The 27,975-nt window shown below is 36.0% G+C and overlaps 1 protein-coding gene across 1 annotated transcript in view; it reads left to right on the forward strand.

Annotated features, from left to right (window-relative positions):
- LAMA2 (laminin subunit alpha 2) overlaps nt 1–27,975 on the forward strand; it is a 575,531-nt gene that overhangs the window by 120,754 nt on the left and 426,802 nt on the right. The window contains exons 2-3 of the mRNA XM_087444077.1: nt 19,422–19,592; nt 25,720–25,832. Coding sequence (XP_087300203.1) covers nt 19,422–19,592; nt 25,720–25,832 — 284 coding nt within the window. The remainder of the gene's footprint in view (nt 1–19,421; nt 19,593–25,719; nt 25,833–27,975) is intronic.

Genomic DNA, 27,975 nt, shown 5'->3' on the forward strand with positions numbered 1-27,975 from the left:
TTAGGTTTCAGCTTCCAGCTGTTTTCTGATGTTGAAAAGTGAAACACTGGGGTTTGAAATCGTTCTGGGTACACAGCCTTTCCTGTCAGGGATTCTAGCAGATGCTGATATAATGTAATATTAGTGGAAGACAGAGCAAATATAGAATAGCATCAAATTGATTTTGAAGAGTTTTCAAGCCAGATGTCCCTTGGCATTTACATGGAAGACGTCTACTGTGTACCAAGTTGCATATTTTTGTGTGCAAGTTCTCAGCCATGGTATGTAGTCATTGGTGTTTTGACAGCCATCTGCTCAGGGCTTTCTTTCTCTATTCAGCGATAGCTAAAATTGAACATTTTTCAAAGTGGAAAATTCCAGGTAGTTTTGATTATAAAAGAACAGAAAGCTAGTACTCAGTATTAAAAATAAAAAGCAATACATATCTTTTGCTTAGTAATAACCTCTATACTGAAAGAGAATGTCTTATAAATAGCTGTGCAAAATAAATAAGCTCTTAGAGAACAGAGACCTCATCTTCTTAATGATTGAGTTTGTTTTAATTGTGTGCAAGGCTCTAGCTAGACACTGAGGGAGTTACAGAAATGAGTAACTCCACACTGACTAGCCCAAGGCTGGCCTGGTCTTCTATACAAGCACTCCATAAATGTTTGCTGAATAAATGAATGAATGAATGAATGTTAGAATCCTTGTATAATAGCCTGTTATTTGTAGAAATTTTCACTCAACTGATGGGTTTTAATATGTGGAGATGCATGCACACGCCCACACACACACGTGTGTGTGTGATATGTATATTTATACACTGTAAATGAATGAAAGTTTGATAATAATTTTTGAGCACTAACTATGCTCTTACCAATATGCTAGACATTCTGGAGATTCAAAACCAGTATGTAATATTTTTTCTAATGTCATGAGTACATCTACATAAAAAGAATAAAATAAAGAACATTTTTAAAATGAAAAATATTTTAGATGATATAGGTTAACTGATTAAGAAAGGATGGGGAAATTTTTTTACCAAGAGGGTGGATTTTGAGCTGATTTTGAAGGAGATATTTGATTTAGACCTCCGGAGAATAATTCAGGTAAGGAAATTAACAGAACTTAGGTGAGGTGGGTAATGAGATAGTGTTTTCAGAGTAAGATAAGGAGATCATTTGACTAGAGCACGGAATTTTAATAGAGAATAATAGGAGACAAATTTAGAGTAAATTTAGGTAGGGAAGGTGGATTAGAGTGAGAGTATGGAATACTTGGAATATCTAGACGGAGCATTCATATTTAACCTAAGAGTCAGGTGAGAGTTACTAGAGGATCTGGAGTGGGCAAGAACAAGAAGAAACTGGACTTCTGCAGAACTTAATCTGACAATAATGCACAGGAATCTAACTTCTTTTAATAAAAATGGGGATTTAGGCTGCATCCATACTGAGGAATTTAAAATATATTTTGAAAAGCAAGAGTGAGACCTGATGATTAGAAGGTAAAAGAGAAGGATTTGTCTCAGATAACTCCAAAATTATGCAAATACACATACACAATTATATTTTAAATTATAAACTATTTGTGTTCTCTGCAGTGTAAGTTTTTTGGACTCATTTTGGAAATCAGCCTTTTATGCTGTATTTACACATTAATTGACTCATATCAAATATTTCTTGAACACTTTTTTGGATCCAGAATTACATTAAGCAAATATAGTATTAAACAAGCTTTTATTTTAGTTTAGAGAAATAGAGATGATAAACAAATATTATGAGTGTCTAGAAATCTTAAGGCCTCAAATCCATCTATCGGTTTCATAAGCATGATTTACAAACCTGCTGCATTACTGAGAGGGTAGAGAAAAAATATGTCTCTAAAGAGTAAACTTTACTGGGTGTGTTTGTTGTAGCCAAGCAAATATATAGTATTCTGAAAAATGTTGTTTAGATCTCTTGTTTCAACATGCTTGGGACCAGTTAATGTTTACAGTTTTATGAGCGAATAAGTCTATATACTGAAAACATTTCATTCAATAAGTTGACTTTGTTGAGTTTTGAATAAATTTTGGAACCAAAGGGAATCAATATGGTCCTTAAATTTAATCTTTTATGTGTGTCTAAGTTTAAGCTCTGCGTATTGTCAACTCTTATTATTTTAAACAAAATAATTACCTTTTGAAATGTTTTCCTCTGACCAGTAACTTCTAGCCATAAGCCAGTCTAATGGCAATCATGAGATTCAATATCAATAAGAAAAAATGACCAACCTTTGGCTGTCTTGACATGACTGAATCCATCAAATATATATTTCACTTACAAAATAATCCATGATATATTATCTAAATATGATTTTAGATGATACAGTATATTGTTAAATTAACTAGTAGTACAAAAATAGATAAAATGTTATTAAAGAAACAAGGAGAGAGCAGTAACCTAGAGTAATGGGCAGACACAAATCAGAAGTTTCATTTATAAAACTGAAGAGTGATTTACTTTGGAAGCAGAAATCTCATAACACTAAAGCGAGATGACGAAGAAATTACTCTGTGTGCAAGTGTGGAGAAAAAAATAGCTTGTGATACCATAGTGATCTGAGAGCTCATTATACATCAGAAATGAAGAGCTCTAACTACCATGCAATTAAAATCCTAGAGAGTATAAATAAACGTGTATCATGTGTGGTGGCATATGAAAATTCAGAAGTGGATGGAATTTTAGTGGAGTGATGTTCTTGAAAAAGGAAACTGATTAGGAATATTTAATTAGAGAACAATTAGACACCTTCTGTAACATCTTTCAAGCAACGAAGAATGTCTCATTGTGGATATCATATTCATAGTAAGATTGATACTCCACAGATGTATCATCTCTGGACATTTATAGAGATATTCTCCTTCATCCCCAATAGTATATATTCTTGTCTCCATGGACTTCCTTCTGTCACATGACTGCCAAGCAGGATTAGGAAGTGAATAAGTTTCAGTGTGGACAGCTAGTAAGCAACCACTCCAAGTTATAAAGAGTCATATTCCTCTCTTCTCTATTTGTGTCCCAAACTCATTGATTCTAGTGAAGATAAAACATTCTTTGAAGGTCTGGAAATACTTGTACTGGAAATACTTATAATGGTATTTATTCTGGGGGAACTCTAAAGAAAATTAGAAAATTTAAAGGGACTGAAGTTATTAAAGAACATAAAATTGATGACGAGTTATTTCCTCACTGCCTACTAATAAAGGAGACGTGCCTCCAAATATTTGAGTTGTGAGTACTACATGAATTGTGAGGAAAAAATACGTGAGTCATGAGGGAAAAAAAAAAGACCCCACAAAATCAAGGGACACTTTTGGAAGGTTTTTAGTGAGCAGTAGTGTGCTACTTTTGGTCACATTTTCAAAGTAGTTTTTCAGAAATTTTCTAATTTTTAAAATCACAAGTTGATTTTTAGGAATGATGTAGTCACTTCTTCCTCAGACCTCTAGGGCAGCCAACTGTAGAGCCTTCTTGCCTCTACTAATTGACTCAGATCTTGCTAAAGGCTACCTCTGGCCTTAGGGTAGAATGCAGAGTTTTTCCCCTTGAAAGCAGTTGACTCAGAATCAGATCCTTTCTCGAAAACCCTTATTTTTAATTTCTACATCTCCAAACCTAGGTTCCAGATCCTAGCCTACGCACGTAAGGTAAAGATGAGCTGAATCTGCTTTCTCTGGACTTGTGTCCACCCTTGCCTTAGCTCACCCTCCAGCTTGAACTCTGGCCAGACTCGCTTTGAGTACCTTTGACATTTTCTCCTTGCTGTCTGCTGTCAACCTCTGCTTCTGGTCCTTTATGTACTATTTCCAATATGGAAATGTTTCTAATAAAATTTATACAGAAATGCTATCATATAATTCTCTTGCACTCTGCATTTGAAGCTCTGTGAAGGCAGGGGCCTTGCCTGTGTTGTTTATTCTTGTATAATTACTGCCTGGCTAAGTGCCTGGACAATTGGAGGAATTCAATGAATATGTGTTACCTATACTCAAAGAACTGGGCTTGGATCTGAAAAACCCAAGTTCCATATTTAGGGAATTATCTCTGACTACTGATCTTCCATTATTTTACCTGTAAAGTTGAGATAATAAAGCCTATCCCATCTATCTTATAGTTTTGTTGTGAGAATCAAGAGATGAGTGAAAATACTTTGTGAAGTTCAGTGCTACACATTGATTGTGATCAATGAATTGTATTACTCAAACAAATGTTAATGGTACATACTACCTAACAAAAAAGTCTCGTGGTTTTTGTTTTACTTTTTGTTTGTTTGTTTCAGATCAGATAAAGTAGAGCAAATATACTTACTCCATGCAGAATTTTTAAAAAGAAGTTAGAACTGGTGTGACTAAATCAATTCACAGACTCTCTGAGGTCGTTCACAAATTTTATGAATATTTACTGAGCGTCTATTTGATGTCAGTGACTAGTTGTCTCTCAGAATAAAAAGATTAATAAATTATGGCCTCTGCCTTGAAGGAACTTAGAGTTTAGTGATCATGGAATGTTGGGAAAAAGGCAAAAACAAAATTCTGACAAAAACCTCATTATATCTGAGAGCTTGTATGTGCTTGGTAAATGAAAAGTATTATTAGCAACACTATGCTAAATGACTGTAAAATGCTGATTTTTCACTTCAAGTATTTACAAGAGCAAATAGAGTATTTGGAGTTTTCTTGCATAGTTATGTGTGTGTTCAAACAGCTGCTGGAGAACAAAGTGTTTTGCTATAAACACTGTCAAATCTCACTTCCAAAAAAACTTGTCTATAAAACAAGTATTTCCATGGATGTACTGAAGCTGCGTAGAATTTGCTTTTAAAGCATAAAACAGGATTAGATGCTTGAGTCAGCCGTGAAGTATTTTTTCATGCAACCTTCATTCTAATTCTTCACCCTGTGGATCAGGCTAAGATCTGGTACAGTTTGAAAGTGATAATGCAATATAAAATTTCCAGAAGCAACCCAGCAGTGAGCATAACTTTAACGTCGTGTTTATTAGAACTGTATCTTTATATCTTCCAATGGTTTTTGGGTTTTTTTGGAGGATGGTGCTGGGGGAGGGTAGACTGGGAGATTGGAAAGTACATCAATCAATCTAACTTCTGATTTATCAACCAAACCAAGCTGATCCCAGAGAGAATTCAAAATGACTCACAACAAAACACAAAAGACAGTTTTGTTTATTTTCCAAGACAGACGATGAGAAACTACCCAGAGGGTAGGGATTTGGGTTTAAGAAGACAATTAACACAATAAATTTCAAGAAAATCTTGGTTTTAGCTCTTGATGCTAACAATATCTCTGTGTTGTCAAGTCACTAAAATGATAAAAGAAATGTATCTGTGGGGTTTTTAGGTATGTTGCTTTTGTCGTGTTTTGCCTTTTTTATGTTTCATTCTTTTTATATTTTGACAAAAGGAAGATTTCCACTTCTTCAGAACAGATACACTGCACACAATTTATGCCCTAAATTCTAAGATGGATTTCTCATTGGAGAATGTTTTTGGGCACCTTTATGTGTTCAGCCCTGTCAAGGTTCTGAAAATGAAGTGGTAAACAAGATAATCATAATAAACATGGCTTTTTCCACCATGGAGCTCCTGTTCCAGCAAAAGATAAATAATCATTATATAAAATTTCACATTGCAATCAGTGCTACACAGGAAAAGTAAGGCATAATTAGGGATTGTAATGGGGGACTATTTAGAAAGGGTTAGGAAAGATCCAGAGGAAATAAGATATAAGGAAGAAATACTTGTGAAATATAAGAAGGTATGAAGAGTGGAGGAAAGTTAAGGAACAAGAATTTCTAGGCAAAGTCCTGAGGAAGGAAAAAGCAGAGCCTTGGTCTAGAAACTGACTAAAGGCAGTATTCTTTGAATGTGATAAGAGGATACTGTAAACCAGGATAATAATTTTCAATTTTAACCTAGGTACAATTATAATCCATTGGAAGATTTTAAAAGAAGTAACTTGATCAGATTTGCATCTTGAGAAAATCCATTTTGTTAAAAATAAATTGAAGAAAGGCAAAGGGTAATCACGCGTCCGTTTAAGAGGCTATTACAGAAGTCCAGATGTTAAAAATGCTTGTGACTTGGCCCCGAGTGTTGGCAGGAGTGCTGGAGAGAAACCAATGGATCTGAAATTAATTTTGGAGTTAGCATAGTATTTAGTGATGAAATGACATCAATGACTCCTAGTTTTCTGTGTGAGACTCCGGGAGGGTAAAGGAAAATGTGGTGAGCTAGGGAGAACTCAGGAGTAGCTAATTCATGGTGTGTGTGGAGGGATGGGGCTGGCGGTGGTGCTGGAGCACTGGAAATCATGAGCTCTGCTTTAGTGAGATTAATTCTGAAATGCTCCTGAAACATCCAAGTGTAGGTGTCAACCTGGCAGTTGGATAAATGAGCCTGGAGCTTCAGAAAAATATCGAGCCTGGAGATATAATTTAGGAGTTGTTGACTATGCAGATGGTATGTAAATGGTTTAGAAATGGATGAGATTATTTGGGGAGGAGAATGAAATAAGAAAATGATCCAGGATTATACCCCAAAGAACTCTAGTACTTACTGATAAAAACAAATGAAAAAGAGCAAAGTAAATGAATGTGACTTTTCTGTTTCTTTTTGTCTAGGTCTTCTAAACCAGGGGAAACACAATGTAGAACAGTGTTTTTTTTAATGTCAGTTTTATCATTAGCGTTAAGAAATTGTCTAGCAGTCTTTAAAGAGCAGGGCCCATGGGGAACAGTATCTTTCCTGCTGCCGTTCTGTGCATCAAAGCTTACATGAGCCCCTTCTGATATTCTTGTTTGAGAGACATGAATATAAGCTCATGCTTCTCCCATAACAATTAGTTTAGAGATTTATCATATTTTTATTTTTATATGTTGGATCGTTAGCAGACACAGGCAGAAAGTTTTCGATTTGTGTATTTCCATAATACAAACACCTCTGTTGTGGGGTAATTGCCAATTTAAGGCTCTAAATTTCATTTTCAGTGGTTTAAAAGTGTTTTACATTTCCTCTCCTTTGCCTTTTTTTACTTCTCATTTTGAGTCTGCAGGCAGACCTGCCAAAGAGACATCTAGTTTATAGACTTGGTTTTGGAAGCCAGGCAGAGGAGCGCAGATACCGAACATATGTTCTGTTGATAATGACGAAATGAAGTTAGAAGAAGCTTGGAAGCAGTCTATTTCTCCCCAGCTGCCACCCCCTCAATGAATATTTTGGGTACCCTAGTGCTAGAACATTCTAAATAAGTGCCCCAGCTATAATAATTATTTTTTATCATATGATTTTGAAAACCTTTAGAGTGATTCAGGATTGTTCTACAAGTGGAACATTAAAAAAAAAACAAAATAAAGCAGTTCGTAGATTCTAATTTTAAATGGACAGTGGGTAAGATTTCCACCCAAATTGTAAGGACTTGAAATTTTGTGACCGGAGCAATGTCCATCAGAATAGGTACTCAACAAATGATGGAAGTGGGAGCAGTGGGGACCTATATTTTGGGGCAATAGATTTGAAGTTAGATAAATAATCTATTCAATGTAGCCCTAGAGGTGATTTTTTGCTGTTTGTTTTTGTTTTGCGTTTCAAGAAATCTTGATTGATTTTTATACCTTTTTGAGAGGTAGTCTGGTCAACTTCAATTTACCAAGCAGAGGGTGGTTAGAATTGGTTTCAAAAAATATTTGGAGGGGCTGGCCCGGTGGCGCAAGCAGTGAAGTGCACACGCTCCACTGCGGTGGCCCAGGGTGCGCCGGTTGGCATCCTGTGCCCACACCAATGCAATGCTTGGCAAGCCATGCTGTAGCGGCAACCCACATAAAGTGGAGGAAGATGGGCACGATGTTAGACCAGGGTCAGTCTTCCTCAGCAAAAAAAAGAAGAGGATTGGCAGATGTTGGCACAGGGCTGATCTCCTCACACACGCACACAAAAAAATTAAAAAATAAATATTTGGAGAAGTTTGCGGAAGTTAGAGTACAAATGCCTTGCTTGAGGTCCCTGTTACAGAGACGCACTGTTACATTCTTCCTGGTGCATCTGTTAGTACTCTTATAAAAAATCCAGGTTATAATGGTAATTATTTTCTTATGTATGTTAAAGTTTTAGGTCACTGCAAATTCATGATGTAATCCTGCCTTGATAAGATCAATGATGCCCTTTGTCAGGAATTTAATAAAATCCTATAGTGCTTGGCTGGGCCAAATGGCTAAGATGGCATTTGAGTTCATAATGGTCCTCGTAGTCCTGGATTGATATTCTGTAAGTAAGACCTACTTAAGATCCATTGAAGTATGTGTGGTTACACCTGGTTTATTTTGTTTCTCATGATAATAAAAAATGCTTATATTTTCATCTTAATCTGTTTGGAAGGAACAGAATAAAGAATTTTAAAAATTAAGTCCACAGAGGAACATGTCCTGCTTTTTCTGATTAAAAAAGAAGAAAGGAGAACAAACCAACTCAGAAGCCTCCAAAAATGTCCTTTTATTTTGGAAGCTGAAAAGGGTTGAACTAAGCAACAGTAGAACACGAATTTGAAAGGCCTGCAAACACGAGTTAGGACTAGAATACGTGATCTTCTTGTAGTTTTTTGCTTCTGAACAACTTGAATTCAACGTTATTTTTTTCCGGCTTACGAGCATTGTTGTGTCTGGATGGCTATTAGTTCAAATTGGACTGATTTTCTAGTTCTATAAAACTCTTCATCTGCATTGTGGATCAAGAGCATTAAGTTACTTCCTGCAGCGCACAGCTGGAAATCATTCTCTTCGGCAACATTTTGTTTTGTACCATTTTTGTTTTATACCAATATGTTTCTACACACCCACATAGCTCAGGATTTCAACAGACAAGTATCTCCTTTTCTTCCTTGACACGTCTTAGAACATTTTAAATTGGCAGGTTCGCTTTTGTGTTTCAAATACCGAATCACTTGCAAAACAGCTCTGCTTGAATGAATATTCTTAAAAATGCTCCACAGACCTAGAAGACTGAAATGGAAAGTTAGAAATATTCAAACAGACAGCTTGATCTTATTCTTTTGAGAGGCAGTAGGTGCTTGGCATGAACAAGCAGGAGAAGTACTGTGTACCAAGACTAGGATGACAGAAAGAAAGAGTGACAGAGAGAGAGAGAGAGAGAAAGAGATATGTAATGTATTGCTGTAAACAGTACACGATGATTTTAAAAAGTTATTAAAAAATTGAATATATTGAGAATTGTTTCATTGACTTGATGACTTTTCCCTAGCAAGTCTCCAAGTACCATCTATTATCATTATATTCATGATGGTCTCTGCAAACTGGACTATAGATGTTAATAAGAGGCATTATTTGAGAAATTAAAATACATATATTGTGTATACCAATATATAAACATATACATCAATATCACAGTGTTAATAAAAAATATTATAACATGAATGAAGACAGCTACGTCACAATATTCATTTAGTTTAGTATTTAAACTGATGAAAATAAGAAAATATATTAAAAAATTCTCTTTGCCAGACTACATTAGAAAGATTTTCTTTAAAAAAATGAGTTAAATTGTGGTCATTTTAAAATCACGGTTTACTGAACTTCACACAGTTGAGGGTAATCAAAATAAAGAGCACAATGGAAAAAAAAAAAAAAAAAAAAACCTTAAAGGAAACTTGCACCATGAAACAGAAGTTTTAAATTGGCCACTTCTGATCACGACCATGTATAAGCATTGGGTCTTTGTGTAAATAGTTGTGATTGTTGTCATTACTACTGCCCCTTCACATTTTATCCTAAAGATGTTTAAATGAAGCAATTGTATACATATTATCCATTCTGTCAATTATGATAAAGTTACTCTCTTTTGATCTTCCTATCTTCACTATGTATGTGTGGATGTGTATGCCTGTGTGTGTTTGTGTGTGTGAGTATGTGGGGGGATGTGTAAACATGACATTTGATCATTTTATACATCTGGCTTCTTGATCACAAGCAATAGAAATCACCAAAACTGTTTAACTTAAGCAGAAATGTATTTGAAACATATCACATAACTTACAGAATTGTTAGAAAGATTTGAAAACCAGCTTAGGAAATGACAGACATCAAGGCCATTCCCAGATTTCACTGACTGCATAGTCTAGTTGGGGTCTCTTTGCAGATATGGCTGTCACCTCTTCCTCTCCCACCCTTACTGGTACTATTATCTCTGTCACTGTCATGATCTTATTTTCTTTATCTCCCCAGTCCTGTACTTCAAGTGCTCAAGATCCAGAGCCCTAGGCCAAGGTCACCTGCACTTGCCCAAATTGCTAAGGGGAGAGGAGGAGAAAGATCTTTCCTACTTCTCCTTCCTTGGCAGGAGGTAGGGTACTGCATACCCTCCATACTAAATACAATGCCAGTTACCCAAGAACAGAAATGGAGGCTAGATGCTGGACAGCCAAGAAATGATAAGGGTCTACTATCTTTTTCAAATAGCTTGAATTTCTTGGAATTATTTCAATGAGCCGAGTACCACTGAGTACCAAAACAGAGTTCTACATTTCTACTAAATCAAGGGTCTGATTAGTTTAATGGTTTTTGTTTGCCAGATTTCTCTCCAGAAAGATTATACAAGTGCATGTATTTGTTCTCATTCAGTAAGTTTAAATTTGACTGCTGTTATTTGCTAGCTAGTGTTAACGCTGTACAAAGTAATGTTATAGACTGGAGATCCACTGTAAAAGATATTAAAGTTTCAGTGTCATGAGGGTTATAATAAATACCAACTAAGTACCATGTAGACATCAGAAGGAAACAACAAATTCTGTGTGGTGAAGTCAGGAAACACTTTCACCGAGCAGGGGTATTTGAACTGGGTCACGAAAGATGAGTAGATGACCACATAACAAAAAAAGAAAAATGTTTTATGTAGAATGGACAAGATATCATAACGGCCAAGACTTGTCAAAGCCTCTGGTATATTTGTAAATAGTAAGATGTCAGTACACTGGACGTGTAGGAAGGCATGAAAGAGGATGGAAACAGATGAGTTTAGAGAGGTAGATGGGGGCCTGATTATAAATGTTCAGATTACCAAGGAGTTTGTCTGCTATGCTAGAGGCAACAGGCAACTCACAGAGGTCTTTAAACAAGAAGGTGACATAATCAGACTTAATTTTTAGGAAGATAATTTCCATGGCAGTGTGGAAGAGGTATGGAAGTGGAGTCTTACAGGAGACTTGTCAGGGTGCAGTTGCAGTAGAAACAAGGTAGGCTAGGATGTACTTATATAAAAGGATGGATAGATAAATAGATAGGTAGATAGATAGGTAGATAGATAGATAGATATTGTTAAGCTAGAGGCAAAAAAATAAATTGGAAGCAGAAATCTTAGAATGGTGAGAAATGAGAAATATTTGTCCTCAAAGTACATTTTAACATTTTCTGGTTTCTGTGGAATAACATCTTATTAATGCTGGTTTATGTTCACCTATTTAGTAAGAATGGCAAAATTTGGGAAATAAAGATAACTGTGAATCAGTTACCAGTATTTTTGTGGATGGGCTTCATGAAGTCAGTCAATAATGGAGATGAGCACGTGGAGAAGGTCGATGATTTCAATTTTTTAAAAAGAAGTTACGAGTGACAATGAGAGGAACTGATTTGTAAGTAGGATTCAGAAGCCAGAGGCGGCTACTTTTCCTCTCCCAGTGATTCTAAGGATCCACTGGAGAGATCTACAGAAGTGTCACTGTCAGAGGAAATCAAGGCTTCCATTACAGTAAGAAGGGTGAAAGAGTGCTTTCTTAAAATGGAGAAATTTGGAAATAAATTACAGGACTTGTAAAACTGTGATGGAAGCTGGCCTGCGAGCGTGCATGTAGAAAGGAGAAGGAGAACGCGATGGCCTAGAACTCAGGAATGATGTAGGAGGTGAAAAGGATTTTCGTTTAGAGCAGGGAGGGGAGTGAGACAAGGTGGATCTTTAATAAAATTATTTCTAGTTCATTTGGGATTACAATAATTGTGTTTGATAACTAGCTGTTCAATTTAAGTTCTGAGAATTCTTTTCTTCATTTGTAAAATTCAAAGTTGAACGAGGCTTCTTTGAACTGAATTCTTTTTGCTACCAGATAACAACCTTCTAGTTCATCACCTGGAGAAACATAACCCTGCAGCCCGAGGAACCAGCCTGAATCTTGACACACGGCAGATCATGTGCTAGGACCTTAAGTGCGTTTCTCTCCGGCTCACTTGTAGTTCTTCAAATGATAACACTTATGTATTAAATATGATTCTAAGTCAAAGTTCTTCATTGTTATGAAATAAAAGCTGGACGAACTGGAACACTGTACAAGGAAAATAGAGTCATCTGCTGATTGCCGGCCTGTGGGCATCTGAAGCGCCCAGATGTTTTGCTAATCCAGGGCTGTCTTTTGCTGGTTTCCTCTGATTCTGAACGGGATCGAAAAGACAGTTTCCCTTTGTAGTATCAACAACCTCTTCCACATTTAATTTAAGAAATGTTGATATAAAATTTTATTGTTACTGCTATTGACAATTTGTAACAGCCAAAGGATAAGATAAATCAATATATACATATGTACAGATATGCACAGATATATACTTACACATATATATACGTATATATAATATTTCTATAGATCCTATGTCAGATTTGATTAAGAAAATTTTCCCACATACAGAAAAGTTGAAAGAATCATACACTGCACACCCATATGTTCAGCGTCTAGATTTTAAAATTGACATCTCACTGTATATGATTTATCATACATCTATCTATCTGTACATAACTATTCATAAGTCTCTTATACCGTTGTAAACTTTATGCCTAAACACTTCATCATGAATATCATTAACTAGAGTTCAACATTGATTTACTTTCTTTTTTAAGCTAAAATTTACCAATAGTGAAATGCACAAGTAACGTTCACTCACTGAGTGTAACGTTCAATGAGTTTTAACAAATGTATACACCTGTATAAAACAAACTCCCATCAGGAATATTACCATCACCCGTGAAATTTCCTTTGTGCCTCTTCCCTGTCAGTCTCTATTGCTAGAGCCAACCATTTTTCTATTTCATTTTCCCAAAAGATTAGATTTGCCTTTTCTAAAAGGTCATATAAATGAATAATAGAGTATGCATTCTTTTTTGTAAAGCTAATTTTATTTGTCATATGGTTTGGGAGTCATCTTGTTGCATCTATCAGTGGTTTGTTGCATTTTAGTGCTGAATAGTATTCTGTTGTATGAATATACCACAGTTTCTGTATCAATTCTCCCATTGATGAAAACCTGGGCTGTTACAGGTTTGGCTGTTATGATAAAAGCCTCCATGAACGTTCTTATATAGGTCTTTTCATGGACGTATACTGTCATATCTCTTGGGTATTTACCTAAGAGTGGACTTTTGGGGTCATGATGTAGGTCCAGGTTTAAATTTATCATAAAATGCGTGTTTTCTAAAGTAGTTTTATTAATTTATGCTCCCAACAGCAATGGAGTAGAGTTCCAGTTGCTCCACCAACTTTTAAACATTTGGTGTTGTCAATCTTTTTAATATTGTACTGAGTTATGTAAAGCATAAGAACCTTGCAAATACGTAGGTTCATTTACCATGATCCCCCCACCCACTATTCGTTTATTATAATGTCATAAGTATTACATCAACATACATTGTAATCCCCCAAGGCAACATTACAATTTTTCTTTAAACATTAATATGTATTTAAAGAAATTAGGAAAAAAGTCTGTCAATCTATATTTGTTTACTTACACTTCTGTAATTTCCAATTTTCTATTGATAGCATGTAGTGATTTTTTTAATTCTAGATATTGCATTTTTCAGTTCTAGAATTTATATTTGGTATTTTTTTTGTAGTTTCTCTGCTGAGATTTCCTATTTGTCTTTTCATTATAAGCATTTTTGTGTGTCCTTGATCATAGTTATAAAAGCTGCTTAAAAATACTTGTATGCTAATTCTAACATCTGGTTGCTATCAATGTTGGTCTTCATTCGTTGCTTTTCTCCTAAGTATGGGTGGCATTTTATTGTTTGTACATTCAGTATTTTTTAAAAAATTGCATTCTGGACGTTGTGAATGATACACCTTAGAAACTCAGGATTCTGTTATGTTTTTCTGAAGGATAGTCACCTGTATTTTATTTTTGTGTTGTATCAGTTGGTTACCTTGTCTGGACTCAAACTCCAAACTCTTGTCTTTCCTGTGAAATGCAGCCACTGTGGTCTCTGTTTTGTTCTTTTAGCCCCAGTGGGGTACTTGGAGTCTGCCTGGGGCATATGTAGGTCTGGTATCAGTGAGAGATTTGGGAGTTTATACACATATTTTGAGGCTCCCTTTCTGTGGCTTTCTCTTTTCCAGTATGTCTTCCTCACTTTACAGCAGCTGTGATTGTTCTTAGTCTTAGTCTTAGTTCTGTTCTCTGGTTCTTCAAGACAGTGAAAAAAAAAAAGACAGTAAAATTGTGGGTTTCTATTTGAGTTTTAGCCACCTCGCATGGTGTAGTCTGGAGCACATCCAATATCTTCTTTCTTCAAAGCAGACACATTTCTTCTGGCTTACTTGTTTTGGGTTGTTCTCCAATGTCTTCAACTATTTGGGATCTTTTAAAAATATATTTTGTTCTGAATTCATAGTTGTTATGTGTAAGAGGTTTGGCCCAACAGGAGCTACTCCACAATTACTAAAATTAGAACCTCCATACATACACAGGTTTTAAAAATGCTTCTGCCTGTGAAACCAGAATGTGGAATTTTGAGAATGCAGATCATCAAAATTATTATGCAAACTTGTATGAACATACCATAGTATTTGGGCAAGAAAAGATAGTATAAAAACATCCAAATAAAAACAGTGAAAATTTGGTGAATTTTCTAAATGTTTGCCATATTATAGCAAAATTTCTATTTTCCACATGCTATAGACTTAGCTTTTTTCTAGATTATCTATTTACTAAATGTATATATTATAGAACATAATATTTATATTATTCTCTCTATCGTATATATTTATTCTAATCACTAGTAAAAATATATACGATAGAGAGAATAAATATTATTTGTTTTCTTTTCAGACTTTGTTCCATAAGCCACAACTCTGACTAAATTTACTTAGTCTAGATACTATTCAGAAAAAAAAAGTGTCAATCATGATTGTATGGATAATGATGACTGGCTTTTATGTCATTAACATTACATGACCTCAAATTGAATTAGGTGGCTGTAAGTCAATACTCTGTAAAGGTTCACCAGCTATTTATAGTTCATTTACACTCAACGTTTACATAATCTTAACCAAGTAACCCATATTGAATATGGCAATAAATATTGCTCTGCTGCTTTTGAATGGGTATAAATAAGTATAGTCTAATAGATTTAACATACAATGAAAACGGGCTGCAATCTATAACACAACCTGCTGAAGATTCAATGAAAGCTCGGATATTGACTGACTCTTCAAATTGGTTGTTAGCAACTAATTGGGGACCTTCTCTGACAATACACTTAACTGACTTTTTTTTGAAATAAACAACAAAATAGCTGATAAAATTTCAAAAGACAACTGTTTCCTAACCACAAAGCAAGGCAATTAAATTGTGAAAATGTTAATTTTGAGCACATGATCAATAAGCGTAACAGAAACAAATCGATGGAAAGAACTGAAAGATAATAAATGTAAATTTTATTAATATCTCTATGATTAGAAAACTCTATGAAACAACAAAGGGGTGGTGACTGGGTAAGTTATTTCTTTTATTAAATACGTAAGTTGATAAGCTTTGCTGAGGGTCAGGTTTTGGCTCTTCATGGCCTGATAAGAGTAAGTCTTCTGAAGTAAAGAGCTGAGTTCAAATTTTAGTTATCAATCTTAGTAATTCATAACTTTGTGCATATTGTTTATCTTCTCTGAGCTGCACTCTCTTCATTTGTAAAATGAGATTAATAAAATCTACACAGTGGGGTTACTGGGGGATTAAACCATACAATTTAATGAATATGAAAGTTTCTGAATCAATGTTAACTTCCATACTTGTAATCCTTTTATAGCCATGTCATTTTGTTCACATTTTATTCATTTAATTCTGTGAGGAAATTGGGTGTAATCCAATTCTATATTTTTGGAACATACAATGAACAGTGAGATAATTTTCCCCATCCATCTTTCCATTTGGGCCCCCTTCCATGATTGCTCAGATCTGAGAAAGTATAGACCAACGCAACTCAAATCAGGTCTCACAGGGCTGCACCAAAGCAGGGCATGGGAAGCTGCAAAACAGAATGCCAGGTCAGGACTAGTCTGAGGTGAGGGAGGAGACAAAGATCACAGAGCCAAAATGACAATGTCCTGGGGCAGTTTTAAAGATGCTGGCTCCTGCCTGAGATGGCTTTTGTGTAAGTAAACTGGCTTTGTTTGGAAGGGCTAGACGGGGGCTTAGGGACCTGAACTCATCCTGCAGGCCAGCCAGGTAAGAGATAAGGTTTTGCCCTCTTATAACAGGATTCCCAGCATATCTCTTCCTTCTTACTACCTTTTTCTTTTTTCACAATAGAAATTAAAAATTTAAAGACCTGGAAAAAGCCCCCTAAAACAAATTACTAATAGTGACTGATAGGCAGTGGTTTATGTTGGTATATATGTGAATCACTATGTATATACCCTGTGTGTAATCTATATGTACCTATTTCTATATCTGTTTCCACATCCATATCTATACATACACAATCACATAATCTAACAGGGTAGAAAAATTACAAATTCAAGTACTGTGTCAGTCACTCAAATCCACATAAACTTTCACAATCAAGTCCATACTCATATGCTATTCCCACTGCCTGGTGTGTTTCTTTTTTCCTTCTTCCTTTCTCTGCCAGATAAACTCCTATTTCTCCTTCAAGATTCAGCTCAAGTTCACTTCCCATAATGAGCCCGTCTCAATAGTATTTTCATTCCCAAATCTTTTATGATATCTAGCAGAGTATGTGCTCAACACATACTTGATGAAATAATAATTGTACAGTTAAATGCAAAATGGTGATAAATGACAGAAGAGAAAGATATATAGACAAATCTTATTTATTTAATCCCATGTTATTTACCAACCTAGAGAATAAAACATCTAAGGTAGAGAGATAATGCGCTGGGGATGATGAAATTATTTTGAAATCTGTAAGTTGACAAACTTCACAGAATTGAAGCTGTTTCCAATAAGCCTAGCATACAGAGGTAAAACTAAAAAAATGATAGTAAGTAACCTTTGTATAGTACTTTACCTTTGATAAAACACTCTACCTTTCCTCATGAAATAAATAATAGTTTTATGAATGGCTAATATTTTTCTGACCAGTAATTATGTTAGCTGACCGGATACACATTGATGGAATGTCTCATTGAGTGGTGGCCAGAGCATAGAGATGAGGGAGAGGTGGGAGGGAGATAAATTTATCTGGAAGAATGAATGAGGTAGTGCCTGCAATTAAGTAAAAATGGCAGTTCTGAACTCTTGGCAAACAAGGGGAAATTGCAAACCTCAAATAACTCTTAGCTGGAGAAAAGCACAAAGCAGGAGGGCAATGGGGTGGGAGTGTGCTAGATTGGAACAGCAGAATCTGAGGCATTTTAGAGACTGGTGACAGTGGGGAGGAAGGGAAGAAACAAAAGATTTTTGGAGGCAGTTTTTTGTGGAGACCCTGAGAGTGACTGAGATGAGAATTGAGGTATTGCCTGGTCTTATGAATTCACTTACCTCTTAGAAATTTTTGAGAGCGCTTACAATAGCTTCAAATTATTTCAAATTATTTTTTATTTGCTGTACTATTGTTTATTTCAATGCAATTCTAAGGTTAACCAGGACCACAAATCACGCCAGATTTATGTTAAGTTTCACATGACATTTGTAGAGACCATACAATATAGTGATTAAGAGGACAGACTCTGGAGCCAGGTTACACGGGCTCAAATCACAGCTCTGCTACTTGCCAGCTATAATCCTGAGCAGGTTACTGAACATCTTAATAAAACAGGGGTGATAGTAGTATGTAGTGTGTTGGGTGTCGTGCATAGCAAATTAGTCCATGCAGATAAAGAGTGTTAGAACACTCCCTGACAGAATAGTGCCTAGCATATTATAAACATTCAATATTGCTGGATATTACTATTATTCCTATTGTTATTATTATTATTCAGATGATGCAGAAGAATATTTATGAGGCCAATATTTATAATTCCTTCATTTTACAAGTATATTGAGTGCTTACTCTGTACCCAGCATGTGCTAAGTTTTGAAGATAAAGCAGAAAACACTTGTGAACTCAAAACCCTAGGGATCTCAGTAAAACATCCCGACATACGATTTAGTCAGTGAAGGACTTTCTGTCAGAGGTTGAACTGATATGGACCTACTTGGCGTGTGTGTAGAGCAGAGACCACCTAGATGGCCAGCGTGTTCCTTGCCTAAATTGAGTCAAATTATCTATAATCTTAAGTGCACATTCTCCAAGATGAGTTTTCAGTTGAAGAGTGGCTTCTGATAAGTGACTTTACTATATTGTCATTGAAAAGAGGTCTATAAAATACAAATACTAGACAGTATGAAGCAGAATTGACAGTAATTCCAGAAAGTAAGGAGCCTGAGTTGGCTTCTTCTATGGAATGAAAGGCCTCCCCAGCTCTAGACTGAAAAGGGTCGCTGAGATTGTCTCTGAGCAAGCCAAACAGTTTTATCTGAGAAATAATTTCTGGCATATGATCATGGACTACTATGATTACTTATTTCTGGTAAGATATTCCTGTCTAATATGGCTGTATAGTGAAGAAGGCAGTAAAGAATGGTTTTCTAAAATCTTTCATAATTTTCTAACTTTTTCATTCTAGACGTAAAGGAGTTACAATAACCATTTATGACAAGTGATAATTGGAGGATAAAAATGACCACGAAAAACATAGATGCATAGCTGTCCAAAATCTTTACATATAATTATAGTTTACTACTAGATATAAAACAGTGGAAATGGAGGATGGAAGCTTCAGTAAGACTTTTGCCAATAATATGAATGGAAGATTTTTTTAAACTGTGTGTTAGAGACAAGATTTTCTTTCTAATTAAGTACTAGAGGTTAAAAATTAAGATAGCTTTAGATTCTGTATTTAAGACCCAGAAAGAAAAAAAAGGAAATGTTCATTTGATAACACATGCTATTTATGTAGTGTACTTAATTAAGTCAGATATTTAATTATCACTGATGATTTTATTTTCAATTAATTTAATGCTCTGAAAAATATCCTATCTTAATTTCATTTTAAAATACAGCAAATTCATACCACATCATTTCTGGCCCACACACTTTCATTTGTCCATCTTTTTCAGGTTTATTCCCTGCTGTCCTGAATCTTGCTTCTAATGCTCTCATCACCACAAATGCAACATGTGGAGAAAAAGGACCTGAAATGTATTGCAAATTGGTAGAGCATGTCCCTGGGCAGCCCGTGAGGAATCCTCAATGTCGAATCTGCAATCAAAACAGCAGCAATCCATACCGTATGTATTTTAATATGTATTTGTGTGGCACTGGGTAGGATCTGTAATTGAGAGATTTTGAGGCCAAGTTGCATGAAAGTCAAAGGGCTTGTGATCCCCAAATTCCTAGAACTTTTCTTCCACTGTGAGCTTCTTTGCAGCTACTCTCTGTCACTGGACAAACATGATTGGAGTTCCTTATATGAACCAGGTACAGTGCTGGAGGAGGGTTTTCTAGCTGAAGACCTGTGGCAGTCATGTAGTTTACTACATCCAGAATAGTATCTGAGGATGCTGTTATTAATTCAGGCTATAGTGATCCGTTGGTCACTTACATGCCAGGTACTGTGCTGGGGATCCAACAGGAATAAAGTGTGGTCCCTGGCTTCAACTAATGAAGAAATGGGCAAAAGGCAGACTATTGCTATACAGTGTGGTAAATACAAAGGAGAGAATGAACACAGGAGCCTGAGGGAGGGAGAGGAGGATCAGAAATTCAGTCTTGGTGTAATGAAAGCTTGTCAGAGAAGTGATATCTCAGCTGAGCTCCAAGGACAGGTACGAGCTACGCAGGTAAAGAGGACACAGAGGGAAGAGAAGGAATGCCAGGAAGAGAGATCAGAACAAGACAGAAAACTTTACTTGCTCAGGGAACTACAAGTAATTAGAAATGCCTAGAACTGAAAGTATCAGAAGGTAGAGGGTAGAGAGGAGTCTGGTGCAGAGGCTAGAGCCAGATAATGAGGATTCTTAGATACCACAAGAGTGCTTTAAGGAGAACTGCCATACAAAGCCCGCTTGGTGGCCTCTAGGAACCACACTGATATATCAGATTCATTCATGTATTTATTCAGCAAGCATTTGAACACCAGCTATGAGCAATGCATTGTACTGGAGTGTAATGTTAAATCATACATAGCCCTTGACTTAAGGGACTTAGAGGGGAAATAGAGGAAACAGTAAATTGAGTGCTAAGGGAACATGTAGAGATTCCTGGGAGGAAGCGACCCATGTTCTGAGAAAATAACAGTTAGTAGGATGAATAGGGGAAGAGTATTATAAAAGAAAAAGCATACATAAATCTTGAAGGTATGAAACAGCATGATATATTCAGAGAACTATAAGTGATTTGGTTTAACAAGTAAAGATTTTATGTGGAGAAGAGGAGAATGCTGTGAGATAATTCTAGAGATGCAGGTTGATTTAAAGATAGACATTGGGAAATCATCAAATATATACATTGAGGAGGTTAATAAAGAGAATACTTAATGTCACTGAGGTGAGTTATAACGGGAATGAAGCTTCACGATGGTCTTATTTTTAAATTTGCTTAGGTTTTCTTCTTTTTCTGTTTCAGTTGTAAAATTTATAAAATGAAGAAAGCTTTCTCTCGCAGTTTACATTTTTTATCTCAAAAGAGAGTTGGGAGGCATTGTGCCTTCTTTCTCAGAGCTGGTTAAAGGGAAGAATGCATAGTCCCCTCTCTATTATATAATTTAGAGATGCTGAAAACATTAATATATTTGGAGAATTGGGACTTTTGTGATTAAAATTTCTGGTCTTGTATATCACAGAATCTTTAACAAAAAAAATGGTAAGAAACCAAAGATGGCAACCATCCAAAACCTTCCTCATCTTTTAATGACTCTGGTTCTTTTCTATGGTGTAGATTGTATGGTATGGGGTAGGAGTGGGGAGTGATGAACACTTCCCATCTCTTTGCTATTCGTCTGTAGAATGATACCGGCAAAGGATGTAGGTCAGAGTGCTGGGGAAACATCAAAAGCAAGAAAATTGAAGTAAAGGCCAGAAAATAAGTGAATTGATGGACTATGAGCTTTAAATTCATTAGAGAAGAAGATGAAGCCTGATAGGGAGAAACTGCCGTGGGTTCAGGAGCTGGTGGCCTTGATGATTTCATAGAGAATGTGAGAAAGCCTGGAGGCATGGAAATGGTTGGGAGGAGTGGTGGGCGGGTGGTTAGGAGCATGTAGATGCGTGTTTAGGATGGGCTAGGCAGAGAGGAAGAGTTAAAGTATGTAAAATCAAATGTATGTGTGTGTGTGTATACATATATACGTGTGTGTGTATATATGTATGTATATAAATATACATACATATATGTGTAGTTCCTCCCTATAGGTACAATGTTAGGGTAAATAAGCCTTGGATATAGAAGGCAATTAAACAAATATTCAAAACAGTAAACTCAGGGCTATACTATGTGGTACATATCATAAATTTCTTATTAGAAGAAAAACGTCAGTGGAAACTGAAGTAGCAAGAGAAAGTTCCAAGAAGGTGGTCAGACTTGGGCACTAAAAAGCTGAATTACCTGAGCTAAGAAGGAGGAGAAGGAGAAGAAAATGTGTACAGTTATGGAGACAGGATGATTGGGGTGGAAAATAATTGAGTGGAGACTCTTGGTTGAAAAAATGGATGAAATGCATTTGCCAAATTGAGTCCAAGAGCAACTCTGTTACTTTTCTCTTCGGAGTTCTATATTCAGGTTCTCTTGTGTCTCAATGGAAGACATCTATATTTAGACAATCCTACTCCGTATTTTCATACTGGGATGAAAAAGTGAATAAATTGTTTTAGTAAAGCAAGGTGCGTATGAGGTATGTTTTGTATTTCCCATTTTTATTTACTTGTAGTGTTTTTTAAACTTAGCCTAGATTTACTTTGCATGATAAATTTAATCTTAAATTACCAGCTTCATTACATTTCAGAGTCCCGTTTTGGAACTAGAAATTTCGAAAGTATAATAATCTAGAGGATAAAAATCTGGCAATAACCCATATGAATATATTTTAGTAAAAGTTGGAGCAACAGATGATAAAATTCCACAAATTCAATAAAGAGCTAGAATAAATCTGGAAGGTCTGGACTTAATTACTATACAAGGGAAAGGAAACTTGAAGTTCCTGACTGTTAATAGATTATGCTTCCCCATTAAAAACTACCAGTTTGAAAGGTTTACTTCATCAACGATTCCCTCGCCAATTTTCAGATGCAATAGACCTTTGGATTGACTTGCATAGCTATCTCTGTTGAGAATGTTATAAATTTCTCTCTCCTTTTAAATAAGGGAAGCATGCCAACAACTAATCAGTATTTGCAAATTAATTATGATTAAACTTCCGTAATGGGGATTATGGTTAATTGTTGATTCATCTTCCAATCTTCCTTTTCATGACTAATTCCCATATCAATTTGACCTGAGGTGGCAGATATCAAAATTTCCAATTAGACGGCTCCTCTCACAATTACCTAAGAGCTATGAATTTGATTCGGAAATGTGGTTGTGTGTGTGTTTTCTATCACATATTAAACCCACAGTCTGTAAAGAAGATTCAGGAGGATGTTTGGGGAGTGTTTGCTGTGATATTTATTTCTTCAGAAGCAATGCCAGTAATATTTCACTGTGGTTCTGATTCCTAAAGTGCCAATTTCAGTACCCGCTCACACCTCCAAGGGCATTTATTTGATATTTAGTTATGCTTCTGGTATTTGTTGTCAATATAAAGACGTGACACCTCTAGCTTCAACAAAACAAGTTAACTCGGGCTAATTAGGAAATATATTCAGCAATTTTACTTTTCATTAATGAGATAGGATGCCTCATCTCAGTGGACTGCTAATGTGATAAGGCTTAGTACAAAACAAAGTCCATCCAATTGTTTAGTTGACTTAAATAATTTACCAGGAAAAATAGATTATTTTTGTCCTGTCTTAAATACTCATGTTACCATAAGTAACTGAAAGACGTAAGTCTTTATGTTTTCAACTAAGCAGGTTATAGCAGACTACATTAATAAAATTAATATGTAATAAAAATGTTCACAATCTGAAAATGGCAAATTTAATGAATATTCAGTTTTAGGTAAAGATTTCTCTTTTGAAGATGACTTTACTATCAGACTCCTGTTGCATTGAGGACTTCATTTTACTTGATTTTTATTTTCAAATTTTTTATTAAATGCAATTTGTCTCCAATTAAGATTCAGAACAGTGTACTTTTTGAGCAGATGTATAATTAATTTTATGTATATGCATAATAATAGTGAGAATATTAATAGTTGTAATGTTTCTCTGGTAACCCTATGAGTTGAGAGTTCCCATCCAAGATATTTCTACTGGTCCATGGAAAAATGAGAAAACAAGAACAAAATTCCACATTTTTTATGAAGATAAAATACCATTTAAAGAATTATTCTTCATTTTGATATTATGATTTTTAAAACTTTTTTTGGTTTTAAATGTCCTTCATTTTATGAAACAATATTGATGGTATATTAAATGATAGTAAAATACTGGAGGCTTCTATTACTTAGAGAAATAAAGAGCTAAAACTCATATATCAATTCCACAAATTGCTCTCACACATATTTTTAAAAAATTTTTACTTTTTTCTGAAAGTTTAGAATTTGGAAAGCAGTGCTGTGAGTGGAGTTTTGTTATGCCTGTTTCAAGAATGACTCACAGAGTTTAAGAGACTTGCCCATGATCAGTAAAGTACTAAATGGTGGAGCCAGGGGGAATGTCTAGCTCCTCATACTCCAGCTCCTCATATTCCAAGTCTTACGCTCTTTCATCACCATTATGCCTAGAACACTTGGCTATGTTACTACATTATGTAGGCAAATCGAGTCCTGATTGTTCCTCATAGTGATATGTTTTCGTTCATTATTTGAAGTATTCCTTCAATTTACAAAAAAGATTTTGTTCTAATCTAAAAGGTTATTCTTAGGCTATTCATTTGAGACATCCAGAAAATTAGTGTTATAAAAGTTCTCAAGACTGACACCCCAAAGTATACTCAATCCATAGTGAACAGAAGAGTAGCAGGAAGCTAACTTCTACTTTATTTGCATTTCTGTGGGCAAATTTGCTGACTTCCAAGTGAGATGTTAGGAACTTAAGTACTCCTACTGCAGCCTTGGGTGTAGAAATAGGAACATCTCTAACAACCTCCACTCCTGCCATCTTCACCAATGTATGAGCTGGGCCTGTTTAGAGGAGGAGAAAAGGAACAGAACTTCTGTTACTTGGGAAATAAGAAGCACAGATTTCTGACAAGAAACAATAACTGAGAACCAAAATGGGATGAGGGCTTTGGCAGCCTGGAAGTAATGGCTCCTGTTGTGAGATGCGTGGGGCTAAATTGGAGGAGATGAGGAATCTGAGGTTTGAGGGTTGCAAGGAGGAAGGAACTGTAAGAGAGGATTGTGGGGGGAGGGGCTAAGGATTGTCCACACCTCCTATTTTCTATCTTCAACTCCCTTTTAATTCTCACAATAGATCTTGTTCCTTTCTATCTGGAGTAAAGGCGAGGGAAGATCCATATTTTATTGGTAGGATGGAATTTCATGTGCCATCATCTCCCTGTTTTCCATTATTGTCCAGACTCCTCTGGACAAAGTGGAAATCTATTTTTGGAAATTTCCAAATCTGGATATTTGGATATTTTCCAAAATCTGGGAAATACTGTCCACTATCGTCCAGACTGAGTTAGTGATTGTGGGAATGGGCAAATGCTGAATGGGAGGTTGGGAGTATCTTGCATTATATTTTTAAATAGTGGTAGAAAGTTGGCGAGTTAAGGACTGACTGCAAAAAGGCTCATAGGATGGATTTGACAGCATTTTATAATAAAACCAAATACACATTAGATTACCCAAGTCTTGATAATAATGCATGTGTCAGAAGGGCAAATCTTCAAGTACCTTTCAACTACAATTCAGGATTTTATGTTTCTGTTAACAAAAGTTGAAAGTGTACTAGAGCTGCCTCAAACAGTAGAGTTTTTGCTTCTTTGAATGATTGACACATCAATTAGATTTCAGTACTATTTCTTCACACTTACTTTCTGTAGTTATCTTTCAAGTTGCCCATTTTAGTTGATGGCCAGAGTGCTAAGCAGCTTCTTCTCTTTAACCATTTCACTCTATCTTGTACAGTGCGATGAAAAAGTTGACATTAAATTCTGTTGAAGATATTAATTGCTCTCTCTTTATATTTTTTTAATGTTTGATGTTCAAATGATGATGGTTTTAACTTAGATTTACTTTTTTCTTTAAAGAAACAGCTATAAATTTGTTATATGATCTTTTCTCCTCCTTGCATGCTGCTGCTGATTCAACAGAGAGACACCCAATTACAAACGCTATTGATGGGAAGAACACTTGGTGGCAGAGTCCCAGTATTAAGAATGGAATCGAATACCACTATGTGACAATTACACTGGATTTACAGCAGGTATAGTGCCTCTTTTTGGTTGTTTATCACATTCCACAGTGAAATTGTTTCTTGGCTTTGCTATTTGCGTACATAGTAGTTCTTGGGTGAAAGGATACTCTTTCCTATCACCCTCCATTATTTCCTTGATACAATGAACAAAGGGCATGTTCATTTAGTATACTGTTATTTAAAAATATTTGGCATTTATTTCTAAAGCACAACTAAAATGAATTCACATGAAGAGTTTAGAATTGAATTGGGAGCTGACTCTGTTTTGACTAATTGAGAGTTAATGATGAAAATATAGATCAACAAAAGTTTTACATAAAGAAAATATAATAATAGTGTTATTTTTAACTTTTAAAATAATACAGTGCTCCACTCTGCTCATGGTGTGTGTATTGAAAGGTTCTCAGATAATAAGGCTCTTGAGTAAATTGCCTCTCATTACTGAGAGTTGAGCAAGCTGTGACAGCTGATTCTTAAATTAAACTGGGGCCACTAAATGAGGTAACAAGCTTTGTAGTTGCATAAAATTGATGTTGCAAGTCGTTACTGTTCGTGTCGTATAGGTTTGGGTGCCTACTACATTTAATTTCTTTCTTCTTTCTGTGCACAATATTCAGGTCAGGTTGAAGTTATTAATCAGGAATCACCATCACCCCAAATTATTTAGGTTTGCAAATAGGATGTAATCTGGAAAAATGTTCCCATATTTTGCTGTTATTCCAAATACGAAAGCTTGTTCAACTGACTAAGGCTGAGACTAGAGGTGTTGAATTTAGATGACTTCTTTAACTCAGCTTGTTTTTCTCTCATTCTCTGGAAAAGACTCTCAGCCGCTCCTCCCTGGCTCAGTGGAGATCAAGCAGCAAGGGAGTTTGGGGTTAGTGAAGTGGGAATGGCCAAGACAGTTAATGACAGATACTATACACCGTAGAGGTCATGTTTCCACAGGTGGCCATAGTGGAGGGAAACATCAGTCACTGGGGGTTAGTCACATTCTCAGGGGGCCAGATAGGCACCAGGCATTTTCCTAGTGGATGCCGTTTCTCATTAACAGGAGTATGACCCCCCCTCTTCAGGGTTTGGGCCCATTTTGGTCAGGGGGCACAATTCCGGTACTGTAGAGTGGCTGGTGGGTCTCACAGCAGACCCTCTTTCCACCCCTTTGGGACTTCTCAGGACCTGAGCTACTGGGTAGCAGCAGGGGTTTAGTGCTGCAGCTAAATTCCCAACTGGCGTGGATTTATTTCTACCAGTACAAGTAGCTGAACGTCAGCCTTGAGTTAATTGTATTTCCCAGGAAGTCTCAGAGCACTATCAGGGAGTGGCAGGGCAAACTACCACACTGATCAGTCATGCTTTAGGTCACTTATGCATGAATTCCCCGAGGGCCCTAGCCTCAAAAGAACTTCATCCTTCTCCTGATAAAGACAACTTGGTCCTTAATCAATCATAGCAGTTCTCCCCTTTCATTTGGTCATTGAAAGTCGGCCTTCACTCACATCAGGAGTGAGTCTGCTGTCTATTGCCTTGGGTCATCTCCTGAGATAGGGAATCAATAGATAGTGATGGTTAATTACTCTGGTTTACTCTCCACCTATTCTTTTAGATCATACATGGAGCAAGAGAGTCAATTATTAATATAATTTGCACACATCACTTATAGTACTCTTTGAGCTCAACCATAATAGTATTTACTTGTCATCAAACGTAGCAACATTTTTTTCTTCTAATTTACGACTGGATGGTACAGTCACAAGTTTTTACTAAATCATTTCTATCCAACTTGCCTGTCATTATTAATTCAACAGACCAAAGAGTTCACCTGAAAGCCCATTTTTCAACGAAGCCATTCATATTTTCCTAAGTTTGCTTTGTGTCCCTACTCATCCATTCCCACAGGGTGTCTCAAGTGTTATGTGGATTTGTTTTCCTGTTCTCTCTTCTTCTCATTTAGTTTAATGGCCTTAACAGGCGTGACTACTGAAGACATCTTTTATAGTTCAGTCTTCATAACAAGTGGCACAAATCTGTTTATAAGACAGGTCTACCTGACTCCAAACTCTGGAATATTCCTAGTGAAAGTGCAACAGAGACATTCTCATAGGTTCTCATAACCCAGGATGACACCCACCCATTCCTTGTTTACTTCAGC

Source organism: Ceratotherium simum, chromosome 19 (genome assembly GCF_057802395.1).
Source record: "Ceratotherium simum simum isolate JZ-2026a chromosome 19, ASM5780239v1, whole genome shotgun sequence".
Classification (NCBI taxonomy): domain Eukaryota; kingdom Metazoa; phylum Chordata; class Mammalia; order Perissodactyla; family Rhinocerotidae; genus Ceratotherium; species Ceratotherium simum.